The 23,153-nt window shown below is 34.2% G+C and overlaps 1 protein-coding gene across 15 annotated transcripts in view; it reads right to left on the bottom strand.

Annotated features, from left to right (window-relative positions):
• The window catches only part of LOC136040607 (protein phosphatase 1 regulatory subunit 12B-like), a 223,303-nt gene that overhangs the window by 122,605 nt on the left and 77,545 nt on the right, over positions 1-23,153 (bottom strand). For 6 of the 15 annotated variants that reach the window (XM_065724870.1, XM_065724873.1, XM_065724868.1 and 3 more), the window contains 6 exons: positions 22,478-22,623; positions 20,128-20,361; positions 13,540-13,669; positions 9,264-9,434; positions 4,169-4,273; positions 2,051-2,122 (listed from right to left, as the gene is read on the bottom strand). In XM_065724870.1, the coding sequence (XP_065580942.1) occupies positions 2,051-2,122; positions 4,169-4,273; positions 9,264-9,434; positions 13,540-13,669; positions 20,128-20,361; positions 22,478-22,623 (858 nt within the window). The remainder of the gene's footprint in view (positions 1-2,050; positions 2,123-4,168; positions 4,274-9,263; positions 9,435-13,539; positions 13,670-20,127; positions 20,362-22,477; positions 22,624-23,153) is intronic. The other 9 variants (XM_065724876.1, XM_065724880.1, XM_065724879.1 and 6 more) reach the window with 5 other exon arrangements.

The raw sequence follows: 23,153 nt of genomic DNA, 5'->3' as shown, positions 1-23,153 counted from the left end.
TCCCATCACTCTTTCGTAAGTTAAAAATAAGTCATTTTTTCTATTTTTTCAGAATTAACCCTCCCCCCTCCAATAGAGCTAATCCGTTCCAATTATTTCAACCACATATCTAAGGCTTCTGCTTATTTTTCCCACCAAGTTTCATCCTGATCCCTCCACTCTAAGCGTTTTCCATGATTTTAGGTTCCCCCCCAAAAAACTCCCCCCAATGTCACCAGATCCGGTCAGGATTTAAAAAAGAGCTTTGAGACACGATATCCTTTCAAATATCAATTTTAATTGAGATCCGATCACCCGTTCGTAAGTTAAGAATGCCTCATTTTTTCAAATTTTTCAGAATTAACCACCCCCCCCCCAACTACCCCAAATAGAGCGGATCCGTTCCTGTTATGACAATCATGTATCTAGGACTTGTGCTTATTTTTCCCACCAAGTTTCATCCCGATCCCTCCACTCTAATTGTTTTCCAAGATTTCAGGTTTTCCCCTCCAATTCCCCCCAATGTCACAAGATCCGTCGAGATTTAAAATAAGAGCTCTGAGACAGGATATCCTTCCAAACATCCCCCCACTCCTCCCCCCACCCAGATGGTTCAAATCAGGAAACAACTATTTCTAATTTAATCTAGTCCGGTCTCTGATACGCCGCCAAATTTCATCGTCCTAGCTTACATGGAAGTGCCTAAAGTAGCAAAACCGGGACCGACAGACAGACAGACACACCGACAGACAGAATTTGCAATTTCTATGTGTCACTTGATTAATACCATAAAAAGTGCCATAAAAAGGAAATTTTAAGGCTGAAATTTTTAGTTTCATCAAATGGTCGTGTACACCGTAATTGACATTAGCAATTTGGCAGTTTTTTTTGTTTTTTTTTTTTCCAAATATATTTTGAAAAAAAGCAGATCACGATAAACAATCAAATTAATCAAAATACGAAATACTAAGTGAATACCTCCAAACTGCATCATTTTATTAATAATTTTTATAAGCGGTTTTGCTCTTAGGGGCAATTAGGCTTATATATTTATAAGAAAACAAATATCTGTTTTCCATCATTCGAAAATGTAACAGTTGATAATTAAAAATATACTAATTAACTTTTATTTGGTGTTTGACTAATTAACTTATTATTTGGCTGTAGTTATTATTTGTAATACACCAGGGAGAAACATGTGAGCATGAATATTGGCAGAGAATGGGGGAGGGGGGCTACAAACTGTAGGTAAAGTTTTTGTTATGGAAGGAAATTTATCGGCAAATTATATCGGTATCTCCTCGGTACGATACCGATATATATATATATATATATATATATATATATATATATATATATATATATATAAATATAAATATATATATATATATATATATATATATATATATATATATATATATATATATATATATATATATATATAACGAAAAATGTAACTAAAATATATCTACAATATATGAAATATAACGACAAATATAAAAACATATCTGTTCCTATTAAACCGGTTCCATTGAATTCTTTCATGAATACACATATTAATTTAGAGACCTGACATATATACACAGAAGAGAAAGATGGACCTGTCCATGACACAAGTCCAAAACCTCCCTCCCCCGAAAAACACTGGCCTAAAATAAAAAAAAATTCTGTGATTTTCTGTTCTTTAAGTCCCAAATTGCATGCTCTAAGACCAGTGAAAGAATCAAGAAAACAGGAAGAAAAGCGAAAATTTAATCTATATCAAACTTCTTCAGCACAGACAAAACCCAGATTCACCCAAGAACAGGAACAGGAAAAAAACAGTACAAGTAGAGGAAGAAGGATAAAGTATGAAGAGAAGGTAAAAGCAAAAAATTATAAAATGGAAATAACAAACAATTAAATCTAAAGAATAAAATCATCAAAATGCAAAATCCCAGGGATAACCTGGATTTTGCCGGGAATAACTATTCTAATTTATTGCATTTTTTTCTTTATTTATACTTCATTTTTTAAGTTTTGTGGGTGCCATTTAACACCAAGTTTAATCAAAAGAGAATGAGGCACAAACCTTCGAATATTGACTGATGGAGGCTTCTCTGATGTCGTTTGTCTTATTTCCGGATTCACATTCTTGACCTCACTGTAATAATAATTAAATAAATCAATCTTAAATATAAATAATAAAACAAGTATATATTTATTCCTTCATAAATAATAAAATTTTAATAAACAAGAAGATAAATAAATGATAAATTTAAACAAAGCAAACGAAACCAAAAAAAAAAAAATCATCGAAAATGGAGCGTGGAGTCCTATCCCATATTTTTGTTCTATTTCATTGCTCTTTGTTTTATTTTGGTCTTTTATTCAAGTAATTCATAACTCAACTTTTGTCTTGTTGTTTAAAGTGGGTTAAAAATGAAATAACGTAACTATTAATAGAATAAAAAATTAATACATCAGCCATTGCCATAAGAGCCACTACAGCAGAGAATCAAAAAATCAGAAAAAAAAACACAAACGACAAAAGAAAATCGATGGAAAAACGATGGAAAAATCGATTGAAAGCAGCTACATTGATCCTAAAATCATCAAAACAGAACAAAAATTTGCTTATATGTATTTTTTGGTCACTTTTTTACGATTTGAACAAAAACTTTGGGAGGGGAGTGTCAAACCCGGTAACTCCCATCGCCCTGAATGCGGCCTTGCACCGAAGTACAACAGAATTAGAAAAAAAACACATTTCAACTATATTCATGGAAATGTAGATGAGGAGCCAAGCTTTTTTTGTAATGAAGATATAAGAAAAGATTATTTCCAAATTCGGAGGGAGGTAAACTTTTTTTGGTTTGTTCCTTTCACTGGAAATATAGAAATGTCTTTTTGAAACCCTAGGGGGGAAATGGAAATGGCAAACAAATCTAGGGGAAAATTACCCCCCCCCCATCACAATTGGCACCCCTGCATATAATCCCCAACTGCTAAATTGTAACTAAAGAAAAATTTCTATGGCGCCAATTCACAGAAATGTAGAAGAAGAGGCAAAGATTTTTCTGTACTGAAGATACAAGAAAAGATAGAAAAGTAAAAGGTATTTTTCAAATAATACCTTTTTCAAAATCTGGGAGGGATAATTTTAAATACCAAATAAAATACCTAATCTACTAAATACCTTTTTCAAAACTACCTAATAAAATACCTAATCTACTAAATACCTTTTTCAAAGTCTGGGAGGGAGAATTTTAAATACCTAATAAAATACATAATCTACTAAATACCTTTTTCAAAATCTGGGAGGGAGGATTTTAAATACCTAATAAAATACCTAATCTACTAAATACCTTTTCAAAATCTGGGAGGGAGGATTTTAAATACCTAATAAAATACCTAATCTACTAAATACCTTTTTCAAAATCTGGGAGGGAGGATTTTAAATACCTAATCTACTAAATACCTTTTTCAAAATCTGGGAGGGAGGATTTTAAATACATAATAAAATACCTAATCTACTAAATACAATTTTCAAAATCTGGGAGGGAGGATTTTAAATACCTAATAAAATACCTAATCTACTAAATACCTTTTTCAAAATCTGGGAGGGAGGATTTTAAATACCTAATAAAATACCTAATCTACTAAATCCCTTTTTCAAAATCTGGGAGGGAGGATTTTAAATACCTAATAAAATACCTGATCTACTAAATACCTTTTTCAAAATCTGGGAGGGAGGATTTTAAATACCTAATAAAATACCTAATCTACTAAATACCATTTCCAAAATCTGGGAGGGAGGATTTTAAATACCTAATAAAATACCTAATCTACTAATATACCTTTTTCAAAATCTGGGAGGGAGAATTTTCAGTGACAAACATTTTTTTTTTGCGCGCCCGTAAAACATCTTGCACCATGACATCTTTGGAGTTGCCTCATCTAATTTAATTCAAATTTTATAAAATTGAGAAGATGACTTTTGTGATACATGTCATAAACTTTGTACAAAAAAATATTAATAATAAATGGCTACTTTTGCCTCTGCAGTCATTAGAAATATAACAGAACTTTTGCGATACGCGCCACAATCTTTGCACAAGAAAAAATAAATGGATATTTTTGTCTCTGCAATAGCTAGAAATATAATAACAGGAATAAAAAAAGTCAGAAAGATGATAAAGAGACTTACCTCTTAGTGACTGGAATGGGCGTTTCCCTTTCACTGGGTGAGAGGGTCTTCTCGTTAGAAGACAATGGATTCGTTGAATTTTCCTTCTTAGTTACACCCTCGCCACTAAAAATTCAGAATTTTAGCAAAAAAAACGCAAATAAACATAAATAAAAATAAAAGAACACATTTTATTAAGTTAATTAAGAAGATAAAAGATAAAGCCATCGAGCGGAAAAGTCTTACCCAATCTTACTAATGAAGACTCTAGTCTGCTTTTTTATAATGATAAAATTACTGGTCAAGTAATTGTTTTTAACCATATCTATGCAACGGCTCCAGATAGAGGTCGTTCCTATTCATCAGGGTTACTTTTTCATCCCTTTTCCGACTGAAAAGTTTTTTCATCGACTACTTAAACACGATCGGAGAACCCGCAAATCTGTTAACCATCAACTAATCTTTAACTCTAGACACGATTCTGTTGTGATCTTGCTAGTTATTTGAAGGGTTCCAGTCCCAATACCGCGTATCCTATGCATTCTGGTTACTCTATCGCCACATCTGACTAACCAATTTTTCCACGAAGTGCTTTTACATGATCAACAAAGTCGCAATCCTATTAACCATCCACCAATCTTCAACTCTTCACCTGATGATATGTGGTATTCCAGTCCCAACGCCGCGTACCCTATTTATGTTTGTATTAGCACTTAAGAATCAGTCCTGGCCGAGTGGGTTGATGCGCTGGATTCGGGATCCCTTGTCTGAGAGGACGCGGGTTCGAATCCCGGTGTACCCAATTCTTCGGTTTGGGACGGGGGTCAGTGGCGTGACTCTGTAAGCTTAGCCAGAGTCGACTCAGCTCTAAATGGGTAACTGGAGATATCTGGGGAAGGTAAACAGGAAGGCTGTGCGAAAGCACAGGATGGCTGGCCCCCCAACCCCCCATTGCACTTCCTGGCTGAAGGGCCAAGAAACGGAGATCAGCACCGCCGGTATGGACTGTAAAGTCTAATGCCGTACCCTTTACCTTTTTTTAACACTTAAGAATTATCAGACAGAGCTGATTAAGCGACCCTTAGAGCAAGGGAATACAATCACTGATGCAGACTTGTCAGAGACGTCAATAGTTCCCCAAGAAAAAACAGGAAAGAGGGATGTCCGTCCAGAAAGGAGGGACGAAAAATTTAAGCTGACCCTATGGTGAAACCTACCTGACAACGACAGTGAGCTGTAATTGTGAGGTAACAACGGCGACTAACATGGGAGCTGTCTGCGGTGATATCTACACATTAACACCCATTAATACCCACTTAACTACCCTGCAGTTCTTAGGTCATTTTTTTATTTGTTATTGTTCGATTCATTTTCATTGCTTCGTTCTCTGTTTTTTCAGGCCATAGGGGGAGGGGTAGTGGTGATTTGTTTTTGCACACATATTGCTAATAAACAAACTTGAAATCCAAGATTGAGTATCTTACTAAACGGGCCATAATTTGAATAAATCATTACAAATTGTTTTAGGATGATATGATGCGGCACCTGGTCCTTTATTCTGATTTTTTTTTAATATGGCTTGCTAGAAAAAAAAACATGAGGAATCAAAGGGAACTATCATTGTGAGGGGAACTAAATGTTTCCTTTTTTCAATAAAAAGATATCTCACTCAGCCATCTTGTTCAAGATTGAGTAAATAAGGGGGGAGGGGAGTGCGTCTGAAGCCTCACTCAGTACTGCAACTTATGATTTATCTGTCCCACTAGTTGGTGATCAAATGATGATGATGGTTTTCTTGTAAGGTGCAAAACACCTTTTGTACCAAAGTTGTTTCATAGTCTACAGTTTTCAAATTATGAACTAAATAGGGGTTACACTAATCACAAAATTCATCAATAGAATATTTTGATTAGAATTGGACACAAAATATAGTATTTATGGCAAGTGGCGAATACACTAACCATTCCCTGCAATAGTCTTCGCCAGTAGCCAAATAAAATAAACTTTTTGAGAAATATCTATCTTGGTTTGCGAAAAACTTCTTTGACTTCCCAAATGAGGCATTGGGGATCTGACATTCTGACTGATTTTGAGTGCTGACCATTTGATTGTTGAATTCTGGCATTCTGACGGATTTTGAGTGTCACCATTTGAGTTTTGAGTTTAAGCATTCTGACGGATTCTGAGAGCTTATCATTTGAGCCCTGAGTGTTGAATGCTGACACCCTGTTGGAATTTGGGTCTTTGAAGTTTGAGTGTTGAGTGCCCATTTGAGTGTTGAGTGCCCGTTTGAGATAAACAAGCTTTCTGAGAAATACTCGTCTTGGTTTCCAAAAGGTTTCTTTGATTTTCTAAACAAGGCATTTGGGTGCTGACATTCTGACTGATTCTGAGTGCCTAGTTCCAGCATTCTGACGGATTTTGAGTTTCACCATCCGAGTGTTGAGTGCAATAATTCTGACAGATTCTGAGCGCAGATCATTTGAGCCCTGACCATTTGATTTTTGAATACTGGTATTCTGTCGGATTTTGAGTGTTTACTATTTAAATGTTGAGTGCCAATTTGAGTGCCAAATATTCTTGGCCAGTAGCCCATTTGAGATAGAACATGCTTTTTGAGAAATATCCGTTTTGGTTTGAGAAAGGCTTCTTTGATTTCCCAATTTTGACTACTGACCATTTGAGTGTTGAGTTTTGGCATTCTGATGGATTACGAGTGCCGAGATTTTGAGGGATGACTTTTAAGTGCAACTCATGTGAATGCTGATATTTGAGTGCTGACCATTTAAGAATGATTGCTCACATTTCATTGCTGATATTCTGGCAGATTTGGAGGGCAGACCATTGGAGTGTCGAATGCTGGCCATTTGAGTTTTGATTGTCCATTTGAGTGCTGACATTCTGATTTTCTACCCCAATACAAAATCTCATATTTACTTAAATTACCCAATAACCAACGTCATTATACTTATTTATTTTTACGTTTATGTTTATTATTAATATTTATATGCTTATTTATGCATCTTTGGTTTTTTATGCGTTTTATGACTTTTCTACAACAAGATATAACAGATTCAGTGCCAGGAATAGGATGAATATTTACCATTGGTGGTAGATATTCAAGAACAGTTATCCACATGGGACAAGAAGAAGGTTAACGAGAAGGTAAGGGGTAAGTATGGTTCTTAATTCTGCCCTATATGTCGAAGTATGGATGAGGACGTGGGCCATATGATGTTTGAGTATGATGAACTGAGTGAGTTGCGAAAGGAAGTGTATGAACGGGGCAGGTTTGAATAGAGATTATTGGTTAGTAGAGTGAGTAATGGTTTTTTTTTTTTTTAATATAGAAAGGTTAGAGGAGATCTCAGGCTAGGGATAGCGCATATAAATAGATTTCTCTAATTTGTGTACTAATTTTGTTAAATGTAGTATGAATTGCTTGAGACTGAATTTTTTAGTTTGTATTACCATGGCCCTAGGGGTTCTGGAGCATATTACTGTTGTTATTATTATTGCGAGACCGAATTATTGTGGTAGAGACTAGTGGTTCATCGGAAACCTTATTTCTCCTAAGAAACTAGGGACGTGTTGCATTACGAGGAATAATGCAGGAAATAATGCAGGATTAAGCATAAATGACAATTACTCATTCCCTCAAATTTTCAGGAAGTGTCCCCCAAAAAGTGAGACATTTTTCTTATCCTTATTCGGGCCAACCAACTCCTCAAAATCCTAAGGCTTCCCTGAATTCTTTGAAACGCCTAAAATAAAACTATTATTTTTTTTCTTATAAACCCCCTCCTCCCCCTTAAAAAAATTCCTGTCTATTTCCTTCGCTCGCAATCATATTAAATCAACAGAAAAAAAATACAAATAAAACAAAAGAGCAACTATTGTAAATAACTCAAAATTTTTCTCAGAATGATTTGACGAAATGCGTGGGGACATTTTTAGTTTTTCTCGGGGGGGGGGGGGTCTAGTTTCTTAAGTAAATGATGTGTTGTGATTTTTTTTTTTTTTTTTTTTTTTTTTTTTTTTTTTTTTTTTTTTTAGTTTCGTAAACAGAAGGAAAGTATAGGAATCAGATCCAAGGAAGAAGCATAAGACAATAAATTATTTTGAGATTTGATGTAAAATAATAAATTTCAATAAAACCAAGAGTTTACATTTGACAGATTATTGCAGGGAAAGCAGTCTAATGTAAGTGGAGCTCTGAAAAAACTTCGAAGGTAGGATAAACTTTGGAGTAAAATAGTGGAATATAATAATAACATACAGTTATAAAAAATATAGTTATAGGCATACTATATGTATAGGTATACATATAGTTATAACAAAATGAAAAATCTGAAAGGAAGTGAAATGGTTACATCAAACAGACTTTGCACAGACAGTAATGTAAGCGGAGCGCCACTTAACTTTTGCCACAAAAATGCTAAAAAATTTAGTTCTCACGTTTCCGTCTTATCCGTACTAACAATGGCGATAATGAGAATTTGTAGAATGGTAGATCACTGCTTTTCGGGAGCTACTTTCTTCAATAATTATACTTAATAGCATATATGCTAATTAATATACTAATTGTAACTAATGCTAGCAATAATATTATACTAATTATAGTTAGCGAACTAATACAGCAGAGTAGGGAACGGAATGAGGGAGAAGTTTCAATGCCCTTCAGTAGCCTACTATAAGCTACTAGTATGTACTAAAATGGCAAAATTTTCACCTCAAACAATTTCACTAAATTAAATAAATCTTAAACTGAATAACAGCTTTACGCTAGATCTTAATTATTTTAATAATTTAAATAAATTATATAAAATGCAATTGATATAAAATAATGAGTCAATAATATAGTAATAACATAAGGTATATAATTATTGTTATTCAATATAAATATTAATAATTTATTTCCCGCTTCGAAAATAATCGTCTAAAATTGTACGTTCGTCTGAAATGCAGAAGTCATTATTACCAACGCATCTGCAAAACCGATTTTCGTCACATTATTAAGTGGTCACGCTTGCGGCAAGATACGGTCATTTCCGAAAAGCAGCGATTTTCCCTTTCATTTCTCAGCAACTTTTAGGTTAAGATTAAACCCAATTACCTCTTCTGAAAAGAAACCCGACATGAATAGCTTCGATTTATGGCACTAGGACTTCCCAAAACCAGGTTAGCTCCACCCATAAGCTTGACTGGTGAAAGCTGATTGGTTACACCGTCCTGCATATTACCGCGTCGAATCCTCTCCCGAATTTCTGCCAATTTCTTTTGAAACCTGAACACAATCATGCACCAAGCAATTAGTGAAAAAGCATGCAATAATAAGACAAAACCACACACATTAGAACAGGGCGATATCCAGGATAATTGTTCAAAGAGGGTTATTTTTTCTCGGGGGGGGGGGGGGGTACAAAAAAAACTTAAAAATGCATAAAAATTTGTTTATATACATTTTTGCTACATTTTTACGAGTTGGATAAATATTTCGGGAGGAGGGGGTCAAACAACCCTAACCCTCTCCCACCCCTGGATATGGCCCTGCGGTAGACATCCTTTTTAAAGAAAAATATGAAAAAAATTACATTTTTTCTTCTACAATTATGACTTTGAACAATCAAAATTTCTGAGACTTTTATGAACTAGCATTAGTATATATTAAACAATCAGTTTACTTTCAATACTTCTTTCTGATCATCTTGATTATTATGGTGATTTTTTTCTTATTTCTTATCGACGTTTTTACGAATAAAAACCTTACCGTTCAAAACAGACATTGACTTCAATGAAATGCAAATGCCACTTAAGCCGTTTAGAAGGTTTGAGGGGGAGTTTGAACAGTAAAACTATTATTTGTAAACCTTAGTTAGTCTGATATTATTTGTTTGATGTTATAACAAAAAAAGCAATACTCGAAATACATATCGTTATCAGTAAAGCGCAAATGTCGCGCTAAAGCTTTCAGAACATTTAGGGGAGAGAGCACTATTTCTGTTTGTGGTATTTTTTGTTTGTTTTAAGTGCGGCTTGATCATTCATTTTAGTTTCTATTCGTTTTAGGATTTATTTATTCGTCTATATCAGTGCTTGTTAATCTTTTTTTTTATTTATTTATATTTTTGTTCATTTTTTTTAATTGATTTTAATTTCTGTTGTTTGAATTATTATAGGACTTTATTTCTGCTTATCTTAAGTTTTCATATGTCTCTTCACTTCTTTTTTAGAAAAACCTCTTCTAAAAACTTTTTTCATTAAATGAATGTCCTTTTGAATTTCTCTTTAAATTTCCTTTCATTAAACTTTTTTTCTGGAGAAGTGGCCTAGGTGAACTGGGAATGTGCCATATGCTCAATTATATGGTACTTTGATATACGTCATATGCCATATGACATTGGAATATGCCATATGCCTACAGTGACTATATTTCTGGAATATCGCTATGGCTATTCAAAAGCTCTATGTTAGAAAGACATATATTTTAAAGTTCAGGGAAAAAATATAAAATAAAAATTCCCTTACTAGTCCACTTCATGCACGCAGAAGATTTTTTAGGCACAAAAGATAATGCAAGAATAACTTGATTATACTGATAAAAAAATAATTGATTTGGAATGGCATTTATCAAATTATCCAAACTACATGACAAAATCAATAAAAAGTATTAAATTCAACTACTTGGCAAAATATCAAAAAAATCATTTTGGGATTTAATGGAAACTTCAAAATATCTTGAGAATCAAATAAGGGACAAACCTAACTAATCGATATGCAGCACTAGGCTTAAAAGTGTACGAAATGAAATTTTGACCAAAATGTCATATAACGTCTTTTAAATTACTGCTCTACTGAAACTCTACAGTCAAAGAGCTCTTCTCAAAACTCTTATGACGGACAAAGGGTAAACACACCAGATTGAGCTAGGATGCGGAAACCTAAAAGGGGGGGGGGGTTCTCGAAAGGTGGAACCAAGGCCGTATCCAGGGGGGTTCAGGCCGTGTCCGTAAAAAAAAACGTTTTACCCGATTCGTAAAAACGTAACACATATGAATATAAACAAATTTTGATGCGTTTTTAAAATTTTTTTGTAAAGCCCCTCGAAAAAAAAAATCCTGGATACGGCCCTGGGTGGAACTGGGAGAAGCTTTGAAGATGGTAAAGCAAACTTTAAGTACTTTAAGACTTTAAAAGCCTTTAGTATATTCCAAATAGTCGACTGGTTGCACGATTGTGGCTTTTACGGCCAACTACCCTAGCCGAATGGCTCTACTAAAGACCCATAATGGCCCTCCGGATCAGAGCGGGATGAGACTGTAAAGAACTAGAACTTCTGTAAAGAACTTCGGGATTTGCTAAGAGACGGCCAAAGCAAAAGCTTTGACTAGGGCGAAGTCCACAGATCTTAGCTGGCTTACCATAGATGTAAATTTATTAGCAGTAGTAAATTTATGATGACATTTTTTATAATAGAAGAAACAAGGATTTAGACGAAGTCGTCGATCCCAAATTAGTTGTTGCACGATTGCAGCTTTTACGGCCAATGGAAGTTTTTTTAAGATTAATGAAAATATTACTAACTTGCAAAACAAAATATATTTCTCCAATTTACTATCCTCATTCAGGAAACAGTCTTAATCAACATCTCCTATCGTTGTCAAGCAGTAATGAATAGGTTAAAAATCAATTCTAAAGGCAGGGAGAGAGGAGTTGAACAAAGTAACCTGAGCCTACATTACTCAATCCATAAGCCCACTCGCTATCCTTGGGAAGAGGGCTAGACAGTCTGTCAGGAGGGGAAGAGGCGGTTGCGCGCTTGGGAAATATACTGTTAGATTGGTGATACAACAATTATAAAGTGCCATTTTAAACAATGTCACCCATTCCCCTATCATGATCGCAATTGGAGTGATTCCTCATCAAAGAATTTGGGGAAAACTAATGAGAAATTAAACACAACCAACTGCATCAGTGTACAGAAGAGTTTATGCCGGATTAGGATTAGAGTTCAAAGATATCCGAAATATATTTCCAATTTGAGTTATCATGATCATTTTTCAAAAATTAAGTTACAAATTGTATATCCTACGTATTTTTTTAGTATTGTAGCAACATGAGTGTTATCACCAAATTGCGCTACAAAAGAAAATTAAATAAAAAGTAATTAATTGTTTTTATAATTACAATAAAAAAGAATAAGGCTAAGCAGTTAGATGACAAAAACAGGGGGGAGTGGAAATAAGCCCTCGGCTTTAGTCCTAAAACCCATAAAAAGTATAAAAAAAATCATTCGAAGAAAATATCATTTTTACCTATCTTTTAAAAAACAATCTGATCTTGGGTACCTTCTTTAGAATTCGAAAACAGAAAATGGGCTGTAACACTTTCTTATTCATAGTAGTTTATGTTTGTTTTATATTTGGCATCATTGGTCATTAAAATTGTCAACCGTTTCCTAATACATCATTGGTCATTAAAATTGTCAACCGTTTCCTAATCTTTGTGGTTACTATTTGATAGTTGGAATAAATAATCTTTGACTAATCAATTTATAACTCCTTAAAACACCAAAAAAGAGCGAGTGATACAAAATGTAGAAACAGTCATAAGGCTTTTTAAATTTTAGGGTGGGAGAGGATGGGCGCCAAACCCACTCCAATTGGCGTACTTTCCTGTGAACCAAAACACAACAGCCACAGAAACAGAACTCATATCTATGTCTTATCAGAGGCCACAACTATAAACTAAACTGAAAGAAAGTAGAGTCTGTGGTGCATGTTGTGATTGTCACACGTGTAAACGTTGTGAATCGAAATTATCGGCCGGTTTTCGCGAATTCGAATCAATTAAAAATTTTATGAGTCGGTTGATTTGAGCGATGCTGCTTTATTCGAGCAATAATTTTGGTTAACTTTGTTCAACTTCGCTGTTTACTTTCATCAATTTCTTTTTAATTAATTTAAACAGAAAACGCACTTGGCTGTACAATCCACATTTGGGAATGTCAAAAATATCGGTCATATTTTTCCAAGAATAATTTACTATACCAAAATAAAGCTTAAAAGTAGTCTCGTCTCTGATTTGTTAAAGGCAGTGTAATGTGATCATTTTCGGCCAATCACAGGCCTTTTCCGCAGAAAAATCTACGAAGTTTATTGAAAACTATTATATGCTGGGAGAGAAAAATCAGATAGATTCAAATTTGTTTAAAAAACTCAATCATTATTGTTCAAAACATAAGCAAGTTGAAACCTTATCCCGATAATTGTCATAATTACAAAGCTTAGTTAAATATTTTGGAACTGAATTTGTAAATTAAACAAATAATAAAATAGGAGAAACATGCAACGTTGTCAAATAAGCAACCAACATCCACCACAAATACGTACTTTGCGTCTGAATCGAAGCTGACGGTTCTCCTGAGCATTGCATCATTGGTCTCCTGTGACGTCAAGCTACTTGTTGACTGCGTTACATTAGAAGAGTCTGATAGAGTTCTTGTGACATCTTCTTTATCAGCTATAAAAATTTAGTCATCAAAATGGGCAAACAGCCAAATTTTGGCCAAAATTTCTCGCGTCCTATTTACTTTAGTTTTTACAAGACTTTATTTTGGCAAGGAAAGGGGAATCAATGAATCAGTGTGAGAAAACTATTTTGAAATATTTTGGTGGAAAGGTGGAATCATCTTTGGAATCACCTCTTTAGTGAAATCATGAATCACTGTGTGAAATAAATTGTCTTGAAATACTTTGGTGGAAAGGTTTTTGGACTTTATTTTGGCAAGGGAGAAGGAATCACTAAATCACTATGAGAAAAATATAGAGAAAAAAAGAAAACGAATCACTGTGTGAAAAAGTTATCTTAAAATATGTGGATGAAAAGGTTTTTGAAACTTTATTTTGGCAAGGAAGAAGGAATCAATGAATCAATGTGTGAAAAAATTGTTTTGACATATTTTGATGGAATAATTTTTGAAACTTTATTTTGGCAAGGAAGAAGGAATTAACGAATAACTGTGTGAAAAATTTGTCTTGTGGAAAGGTTTTTGGAGCTTTATTTTGGCAAGGGAGAAGGAATTAATGAATCACTACGAAAAAATTGTCTTGAAATATTTTGGTGGAAAATTTTTGAAACTTTATTTTGGCAAGGAAGATGGCATCAATGAATCACTGTGTGAAAAAAAATGTCTTGAAATATTGTGATGGAATGGTTTTTGAAACTTTATTTTGGCAAGGAAGAAGGAATCAATAAATGATGGTGTGAAACAATTGTCTTCAAATATATTGGCGGAAAGGTTTTTGGAACCTTATTTTGGCAAGGAAGAAGGAATTAAAGAATCACTGCAAAAAAATTGTCTTTAAATATTTTGGTGGAAATTTTCTTGAAAATTTATTTTGGCAAGGAAGAAGGAATCAATGAATCAGTGTGTGGAAAAGATTATCTTGAAATATTTTGGTGGAAAGGTTTTTGAAACTTCAGTTTGGCAAGGAAGAAGGAATCAATGACTCAATGTGTGAAAAAATTGTCTTGAAATATTTTGTTGGAAAGATTTGTAAAAACCTAAATGAAAATATTACAAAGCCTATCCCCATTTATAGACGAAAAAAAGAGGAGGGGAGGGTTCATTATAAAAAATATCATATTTTCATTACAACTCCATTAGAAAAACTTTCGTAATGAAAACGTCTAATTTGGTAGAGTTTTCATTTATTCATTGCCACCGAAATACTGTTCACTTGGCAAAAGTGATGAGTCGACCATAATATTTGTTTGTCTCGGCATATATAGCAGATAGTCATAGAAACTGGGGGAGGGGGTTCATTTTTTGGTAAAAACAAAAGCTCTATTGTTCAATTTGGGTGCAAAAACCGATCGAGAGGCGACCTGCTTAATGCCCCTTACACCCACCCCCCTCCTATGTCCCATTTGGCATTAGATCAAGATTTCCAGATGATTCGTTCTTTACCAGGTTGTCATTACCACTGCAACCATGAACGGTGCAAAGGGAAAAAATGAGCCACCAGGGGATGGCAGGATTAAAATGAAAGGACCACAAAGTATGTAAACAGTTTTTTTTTCAAAAAGAGGTGCTTTCATGCTCTATTACATACTCTACCCACACTCCGTACAGTTCTTGCTACAATTACGAAAAAAATGACACATTAATGCTACTAGTACACAATAGTAATTTTCCTTGTTAATCAGGGAGAGGCGAATATAAGTTTCCTGTATGGGGTTTTAAATAATGGCAATTCCAATGGTGTACTTTTCGTTTTGATCCAACGTCTTTTTTTAAGACATTTTAGGCTATTTTTCGAAATTCCCATAAATTGGTTTTCAAGATAACATTAACTATTAAGACTAATCGACATAAAGGTTATCATTCCTCAATCAGCAACAAATGACAATTTTTTCTGAACTAGAGCATTTTTAACGTGCTTTAAAGTTTTCGGTTACTATGTGCTGTGGTTCGTTCTATCGCTACATAACTGCAGCCATGACCAGGCCTCATTACCCAGGTCGGTGCTCTTATTTATCAAAAACTCACGCCAGCAGTGTTCTGATTTTTGGACTCAAATAGGACTAAAATGTAATTTTAGTCTTAATCTAAGTCTTTTAATCTAATTTTAGTCTTAATCTTTTTAAGACTAAAGACTTAATCTCTAAGACTTAATCTTTTTAAGACTTAATCTTTTAGTCTTTTAATCTAAGACTAAAATGTAACTGTTTGCTAATCCCATTACTGCAGGAAATAAGAAAAAAGAACTTGATCAAGCCTTTTCTTCCTGTATATGATGAAGCTTTCCTACTGTATCTTACTTGCTTTTTCTTACTGTTTTAAAAATAGAGTTAAGAGAAAGAGTCAAACTTTAGCGTAGAGAGAGGCGTTGAGGAGGAGAAGCCCCTTTCATATATGGAGTAATTTCTGTTCGTTTTAAGTTTTAATGTTGCTCCTTACTTTCATTAAAAAAAAAAAATTTTATTTAATTACATAAAAGAGAAAAAAGCCGTGTGAAAGAATTGTGCAACGGATGAAGAATTGCGGTAAAGAGCCTTTAATTGTAGAAAAGTGCCTTTAGTTAAAGTAGAAGCTAAACTATTTGTAATTCTGTAAATTATTGTAAAGGGACATTAAACTAGGATAGCGACGTGCCAATTCCAGTACTCTAGGGAGAAAGGCAGTGTCTCGTAAGGTAGCAGGTAAGCGGTCTGGTAATTCCGATACTCTCGGAAAACAAAGAATAAAATAGATAGTACCAAGATATGACAACCAAATAGACTTTTAACATTTAAGAAATAATGAATAATAAGTTAGATATACAATATTAATTCAACGGGAAGGGATGGGGTTTGAAAAGGATAGAAAAAGCGTATTTGCTGATGCATTCTATTAGGGAGGGGAATGAGACTTCACTCGTATCTATAAGTAAGGACATGGATTGGTGAATAAATAAGAGCCTTTAGAGTAGGCTAGACGGGGACGTCGGATTATAGCGGGGTTGCAAACTTTTGAAAAAATGGGTTCCGCACAAATATTAGTCTGTTTTCGGCAATGACAAACAAACGATTTCGGAAGTGTTAGACGCGCAATATACTTTTCAAGGAGACTTCATAAAGACAAAAAGTTGCTCCAGTTGGATACCAAGCTTTATTTCAACAATTTGCTTTTTTGGTCTTTTTATTTCACAAACTTGTATTCTAAAATATAGTTGGTAAAATGTGCAAAAGGTTACATAAAAGATTACATTACATAAATTAAATAAAAAAAATTATATAAAATTATATAAAAAAGTTAAATTATATAAAAATCATATATATATATATATATATATATATATATATATATATATATATATATATATATATATATATTGTGGTTAAATTATATAAAAAAGCTACATTGCATAAAAAGAGCAAAAAGCCGTGTGAAAGATATTGTGCAACGGAAACTTAGGCAGCACGAGTTAAACCATTGGAAAAGTGCCTTTAAATTGTATTTAGCACTTTTTAATTTAATAGTAAAAGTAACTTTTAATTATATAGCCCTTTATCTTACAGCTTTTTTCCAGAAATTAATGAAAAAACTTTTTCCATAAAATAAGTTTTCAAAGGAAATTACTGAGTTCCAATAAAACAAAATGAGCAGAAATAAAGTCAAATAATATTCCAAGCGTAAAACTACCACAAACCAGAATCAATACATATATTAAACCCAAAACGAACAGAAACTAACTTGAGTAGCGCTGACATCCCCAGTGATTTTTAAAGACCAGAACATAACTTGCACTTTACTAAAAAAAAACAAAAAATTTGGATTGACAGTTTAATATAAATGTACCGATATTTATTCCTTAAAATATTACTAATTTTTTATTTATTAAAGTTAAAACCGTTAAAACATTCAAAATGTATTTGGTTCCAAATTAGTCCAAATTACGTTCTGGCCGTAATTTAGCATGAAGGCATGGAGGTTGTCAACCCTATTTATGTTAATTTCTGTTCGTTTTGAATTTTAGTCGGTTATTTATTGTAATTTCTGTTCGTTTCGGGTTTCATTTATTTATTTATGGTGATTTATGGTAGTTTTGTGCTTCTGGTACCCTTTATAAGAGTCAAAAGTGATCGGAGGACAACTATAGTCCAAAGATCATATAACAAGGCCTTCGGGATTGACACACCCCCCAATTCCGGGGGGGGGGGGGGTCAAGAGTTATAAATTATTCCCCATAGGCACATAAAGTTTTTATTGAAAAGATGATCTTAAAAACTTTGGAGAAGGCTCATTTGATTGGAAGTGAAAGTTCTTCCAGTTCCCTTTTAAGAGTCAAAAGCAACAGATGGCCTACTAGCCCCCCTCCCAAACGTCATCTTTTGTCTCTTGTCATCTTTTGTCAGAAGGTATCTGATCAAAATTGTTAGATAGCCCCTTTTGTTCAAAATAGCTCAAAGAACATATAACAATACCTCCAAGTTTAACACAACCCCCAGAGCCTAGGGACAAGGTAGGCTACGGGGGCCTGTAAAGTTTTGATGGGGATGGTCGTATAAACTTCGGATGGGGCTCGTTTAATTTGAAATCACAAGTCCTAGTACCCTTTTTAAGAGCTGAAAGTGATTGGAAAGCAAACAGCCCCCCCCCCCTCCCGTACCCATCATTTCCCAAAACATATTCAATCAAAATTTTGATTGAATGTGATTTCCAATCGAATGAGCATCTCCAAAGTTTATACGAACACCCCTTCCATAAAGTCTTAAATATTAACAATAGGCAACCAATATAACTTACGGCCCTTGCCCTAAGGACTATGGAGAGGGGTAGTCACCCCCAAAGACATAACTAGACATTACTGGACATTTCAACTATGCTGAACAAAATTGCTATCTCAAAATTTTTATTGGATATGTACGGAGAAATAATGGGTGTAACAGGGGGTTCCCGTCAATCCCTTTAACTCTTAAAGGGGCACTAGAACTTTCGATTTCAAATCGAATTATCTCCCCTTGTAGGTTCTACGACAACTCCCTCTATACGTGCCTTGTTAAAAATCTTTAAGTACGCAGCACTATTGTGCCTATGATCTGATGCCTCAAACTATTGAAATCAAGGAAATGAAAATGACTTTTAATTGTTTAAACTGGTTTAAAATAATAAAAAATTGAAATGATAGTAAACAAATAAGAATATTAAAAGAAGGAGAATTGGTAAAAAGGAGACAGCCATAAAAAATGAATAAAAACCCATATACAGTTATATTGTTTTGGCAGTAGCAGGTGTTAAACTGAAAAAAAAGAAAAGTTGACGAAAAAAAAACCTAAAACAAAACACAGCTTATGAGCGAGTACCTTTCCTTTCAAGGTATGGGAATCGAAAGGCTGTCAGTGTTAACACTAACGAAAAGCGTTGTGAAAATTAACTAATTAGTTTTGGTTATTTATTTACACAATTTAACGTGGCAACACTTTCAAAAATTCCGCACTTCCATACACAACTCCATAACCTTGGAACAACAAAAAGAAAAAAACCTTAAAAAATCATTTATGATTTTCTATTCCTTCTATTTATTTAGAAGGAATTTAGAAGACTTGGGCAAGTCTATTTATGCCTTTCAGGCATAAATAGACTTAAGATAGGTTGATGGGCTTTTTTTTTGTTCTGGGTATTTAAGGGAGAATCTCCGAAGCTACAAAATATTGGTGCTACTTCTAGAGATTACCAATTACCCAATAGTTTACAGTTAACTTATGAACTTGTTATTAACAATAAGCAATCTACTGGTTCCTGATTTTGAAAGATGACTCCGTGGACGCGGAACTAGGTAGCCGAATCGCAAAAGCTTCTTCTGTCGTCAGAAGACTCAATGCCGTTAAGGGATCATCCCATTTGTTTAGGCACCCAAAGATACGCGTGAATATTTCATCAGTGAGCTCCTGCTCTACACGGCTGAGATGTGGCTGCTTAAATACGCCCCTTGAGCACAATAGACACCTGCAAGACGAAATAATCCTTCGAATTGAGGGGCTCCGATAGTACAGTTTTGTGAGTAACACAAGGCTCTTTGCCCTTACTCACCGTCACCAAGCGCCATTCTCAACTCAAATTAGCTTGCGAACTCTGAGATGGTTTTGGCATCTTCTTCATATGCCACCGGTAGCCCCTACTAGAATTATACAAGACTCCAACCCCACATCCCATGGTTGGTCGCGCCAAAGGGGTATAACTCGGACCAGGCGGGACAGTCTACGCCAGTTTCTCAACATGACCGAAATTACTACCGACGATGCCCCCCCCCCTATTAGCAACAGATCGGTCCACCTGGAGGAGCAAAGTTCCTACGCTCTCTACGCCACATAGCATGCGGCAGGAGCCTAAGTCAAGTCAGTCAATCTACTGGTTATCCTAGCCATGATTATTATAGTTTTTTAATAGCATAAGTTTTTAACGGAAATAAAGTTCCTAAAAGATATGCTATTACCTGAAGGAGTGGTTGGTGCAGAGGTAGCACCAATTGGACTAGAATTATTGGGCAAAATAATACCAATTGAACTAGGGCGAGTCCGAACAGACCCAGGCCGGCGCCAAGATGGAAATCCATCGTCTTCTTCAGACGGTTTGGAAGGTACAAAACCTGGGACTTTACTCTTCTCAGACGTCGGGGAATTGGAAGAATTTGAACCAGGACTTTCTGAACCAGGGGAAGGCCGTTTCTCTGCAAATTAAACCTATTTTAAAGAATATAAATGAAGGTACAAAACCGGTTCGGAAGGTACAAAACCTGAGACTTCATTCTTCTCAGACGTCGGGGAAGTGGAACAATTTGAGCCAGGACTTACTGAAACAGGGAAAGACCGTTTTTCTATACAACTACTTTAAAGTGTATAAACTCATTTTTAACCAAAAGATAGCAATCTGGAACCTGTAATCAGATATTATTTTGGTATTAAAATGCATAAGAAATATAGAGCAATGTTCAATTTTAGCATAATTAACAATTAGCCAAAAATAAAAAAAATCAATTGTTAATTACGCTAATTACACTTTTACACTAATTACACAATTACAGTAATTAAGATGAGGCTTAAACTCATGCTAGTGCCATAGTTTTACTTAGACTGAATTTTTGAAAAGCCAGTGTAATTTCTAAGACGTGTGGATATTCAAATTTTACGGATTTCCTTATCTAATTGAAAGCTCTTAATTAGGTTCAAATTAATCTATTGAAATCTCTACTTTTATCAATGAGTTTGCTTTCAATCAACTTCAAAAATTTGGCTTAGCTGCACCTCAGCATTAATTAATCACACCTAGCATCGCAGTTCTTTTATAAAATCCAGTAGTCTTAAATTATTAAACTAACCATAATTGTACATATATTTATCTATTTGTGAATTTTCTGGAAATTGGCAACACTTTTTCTCTAAAATTGGCACACTGCTATTTTCCAATATGGAAAACGACCTAGACTGGCAAGGCTCCCAGCCCTTTTAGTATTTTTTATAAATCGTCTGCTGACTGAATTTAGAGTCCCCTAAAGATTGATTGTCTTAAGAATTAGTAGGAGTCTTCAAACTTAACCTATTTGTTTACTAATCAGCTGCCTTCAACCTTTTAGATAGAGACATTCCCCTTTGATAGTTGTGAAGTGAGTCTCAGATTTTTAATTGCTTCACATCGCTTCTCTGGTATGCCTCCCAACCCCACCCTAGGTACAACTTTGTAGATAGACCACGAATTTGAGAAAATTCGTCTAAAACGCTAATTAATTTGAGAAAAACATTTTCATATGAATGACGTCACTAATGGTTAGGTAAAATGGTGAAATGGAGCCTAGTAGCCTAATAATTCCAACGATAGGAGTATATTGTCTGATCCAAAGAGTATGGGTAGCTTAAACGAGTGGAAACTGGAGCTAGTGTCGATAAAAAAACAAACAAACAACTATCAACGCCATCTAGCTTGCTGCTACACTTCGATTTTTTCAATGTAATAATAAGAACAATTAATTTAATTAATGTGATTGTTAAAATTTGGGTACTTGTAAGTTGCTGATCTTAGTTCACGACTGAAAAATGATTACAGGACTTGAGAAAATGTTAAATTTGGCTACGTGCCAAATGTGTCTTCTTCCTACATTTCCTATCGATTCTCTTTCTGTATAGCGTCTGTTATGTTTTACTTAGTATATTTTGTTTAAGCTGGTTTTTTTATATAAATAAAGGATTCGGTAGGCGAATTCAAAAATCCAGGATTTTTGTTTTAAGGGGAGTTATTTCTTTCGGGGGTGTTTTACAAAAAAATACTTTTAAAAACGCATCAACAATGGGTTTTTAAGCATTTTTGTTACGTTTTTACAAGTAAAAAAAAAAAAAACATTTCAGGAAGAACCTTCAAACCCCCTAGTCTCTCCTCTAAATACGGCTTAGACAATTATTATCATCTAGTAAGGAGTCGCACTTTCCCAATGGTACAAAAAGTATAGCAATCGGGAGGAGAAGTTTACTAATGAGCAAAGGAGCTAATTGGTTAAGGGCCTGGGATAGGGAATGTATACAAAGTTTTTTTCGGGGTGATTACGTTTCAAGGGTTATAATAAGATTAGTGATTACAAAGATTTTTGTGTATAAAAGTTTGTTATATGTATTTGTGTTACTTTTGCACGAGTCGGACCCAAGAGTTAGTGGGGGGGGATAAATCTAATACTTTCTCCCCCTCCCGGATACTGTTATGTCTGGGAGTAAATATATACAAGGAATGGATTTGCATTTTTTTATACCAAATCGATTTAAAAGCTGATTTACATTTACGGACAAGCTAGAAGGTCTTACCAATATCATTACCTTCAGGTGATTCTATGTCAGTTTCGGGCGGAGAATTCGGTTCCAATCGTTCCTGACCTAACTTCTTTTCTACTGTCAGGTCACGAGCAATCAGCTGATTCCTATCATGGTTTGACAGCCTATTTACAGAAGACCTAAAGAATGAGATTATAAGTATAGCCAACAAATCCAATAATGCACTTGGAGTGGTTTTCACACTTCCTTAGCAACAGATAGAATTACAACCTGTGAATAAATTTCAACCAATCAGAGTTAAGATGACATTTTAAAGGTAGATCCTTTTTCCATCTTTGCTCAGATTGGTTGAAATTCCGACATGGATTGGAAATTCCTAATTTTACAACTACACGACATTTAGGGATTAAGATTAGCAAGAAATTGGTAATAAATTAAAATGTAACTTTATATTAAAATAAGTTAATTAAAATTAAAATATAAATTGAACTATATAGATTAAAATATATATTAAAATATAGATTAATATATAGATAAAATATATAGATTAAAATATATAAATTAAAATATAACTAATAAATTAAAATATAACACGAGTTAGCAGAAATCTGCAGTTGATAGCATGTTTACTAAAGACATATAGAGTAAATTACAAATTTAGATAAAGATTTCTAGAATATACTTCAAGCAGTGTTATCATGCATGCTCA

Source organism: Artemia franciscana, chromosome 21 (assembly GCF_032884065.1).
Source record: "Artemia franciscana chromosome 21, ASM3288406v1, whole genome shotgun sequence".
Lineage (NCBI taxonomy): Eukaryota > Metazoa > Arthropoda > Branchiopoda > Anostraca > Artemiidae > Artemia > Artemia franciscana.
The sequence above is the reverse complement of the archived record's forward strand: the minus strand, read 5'-3'. Positions and strand labels throughout refer to the sequence as shown.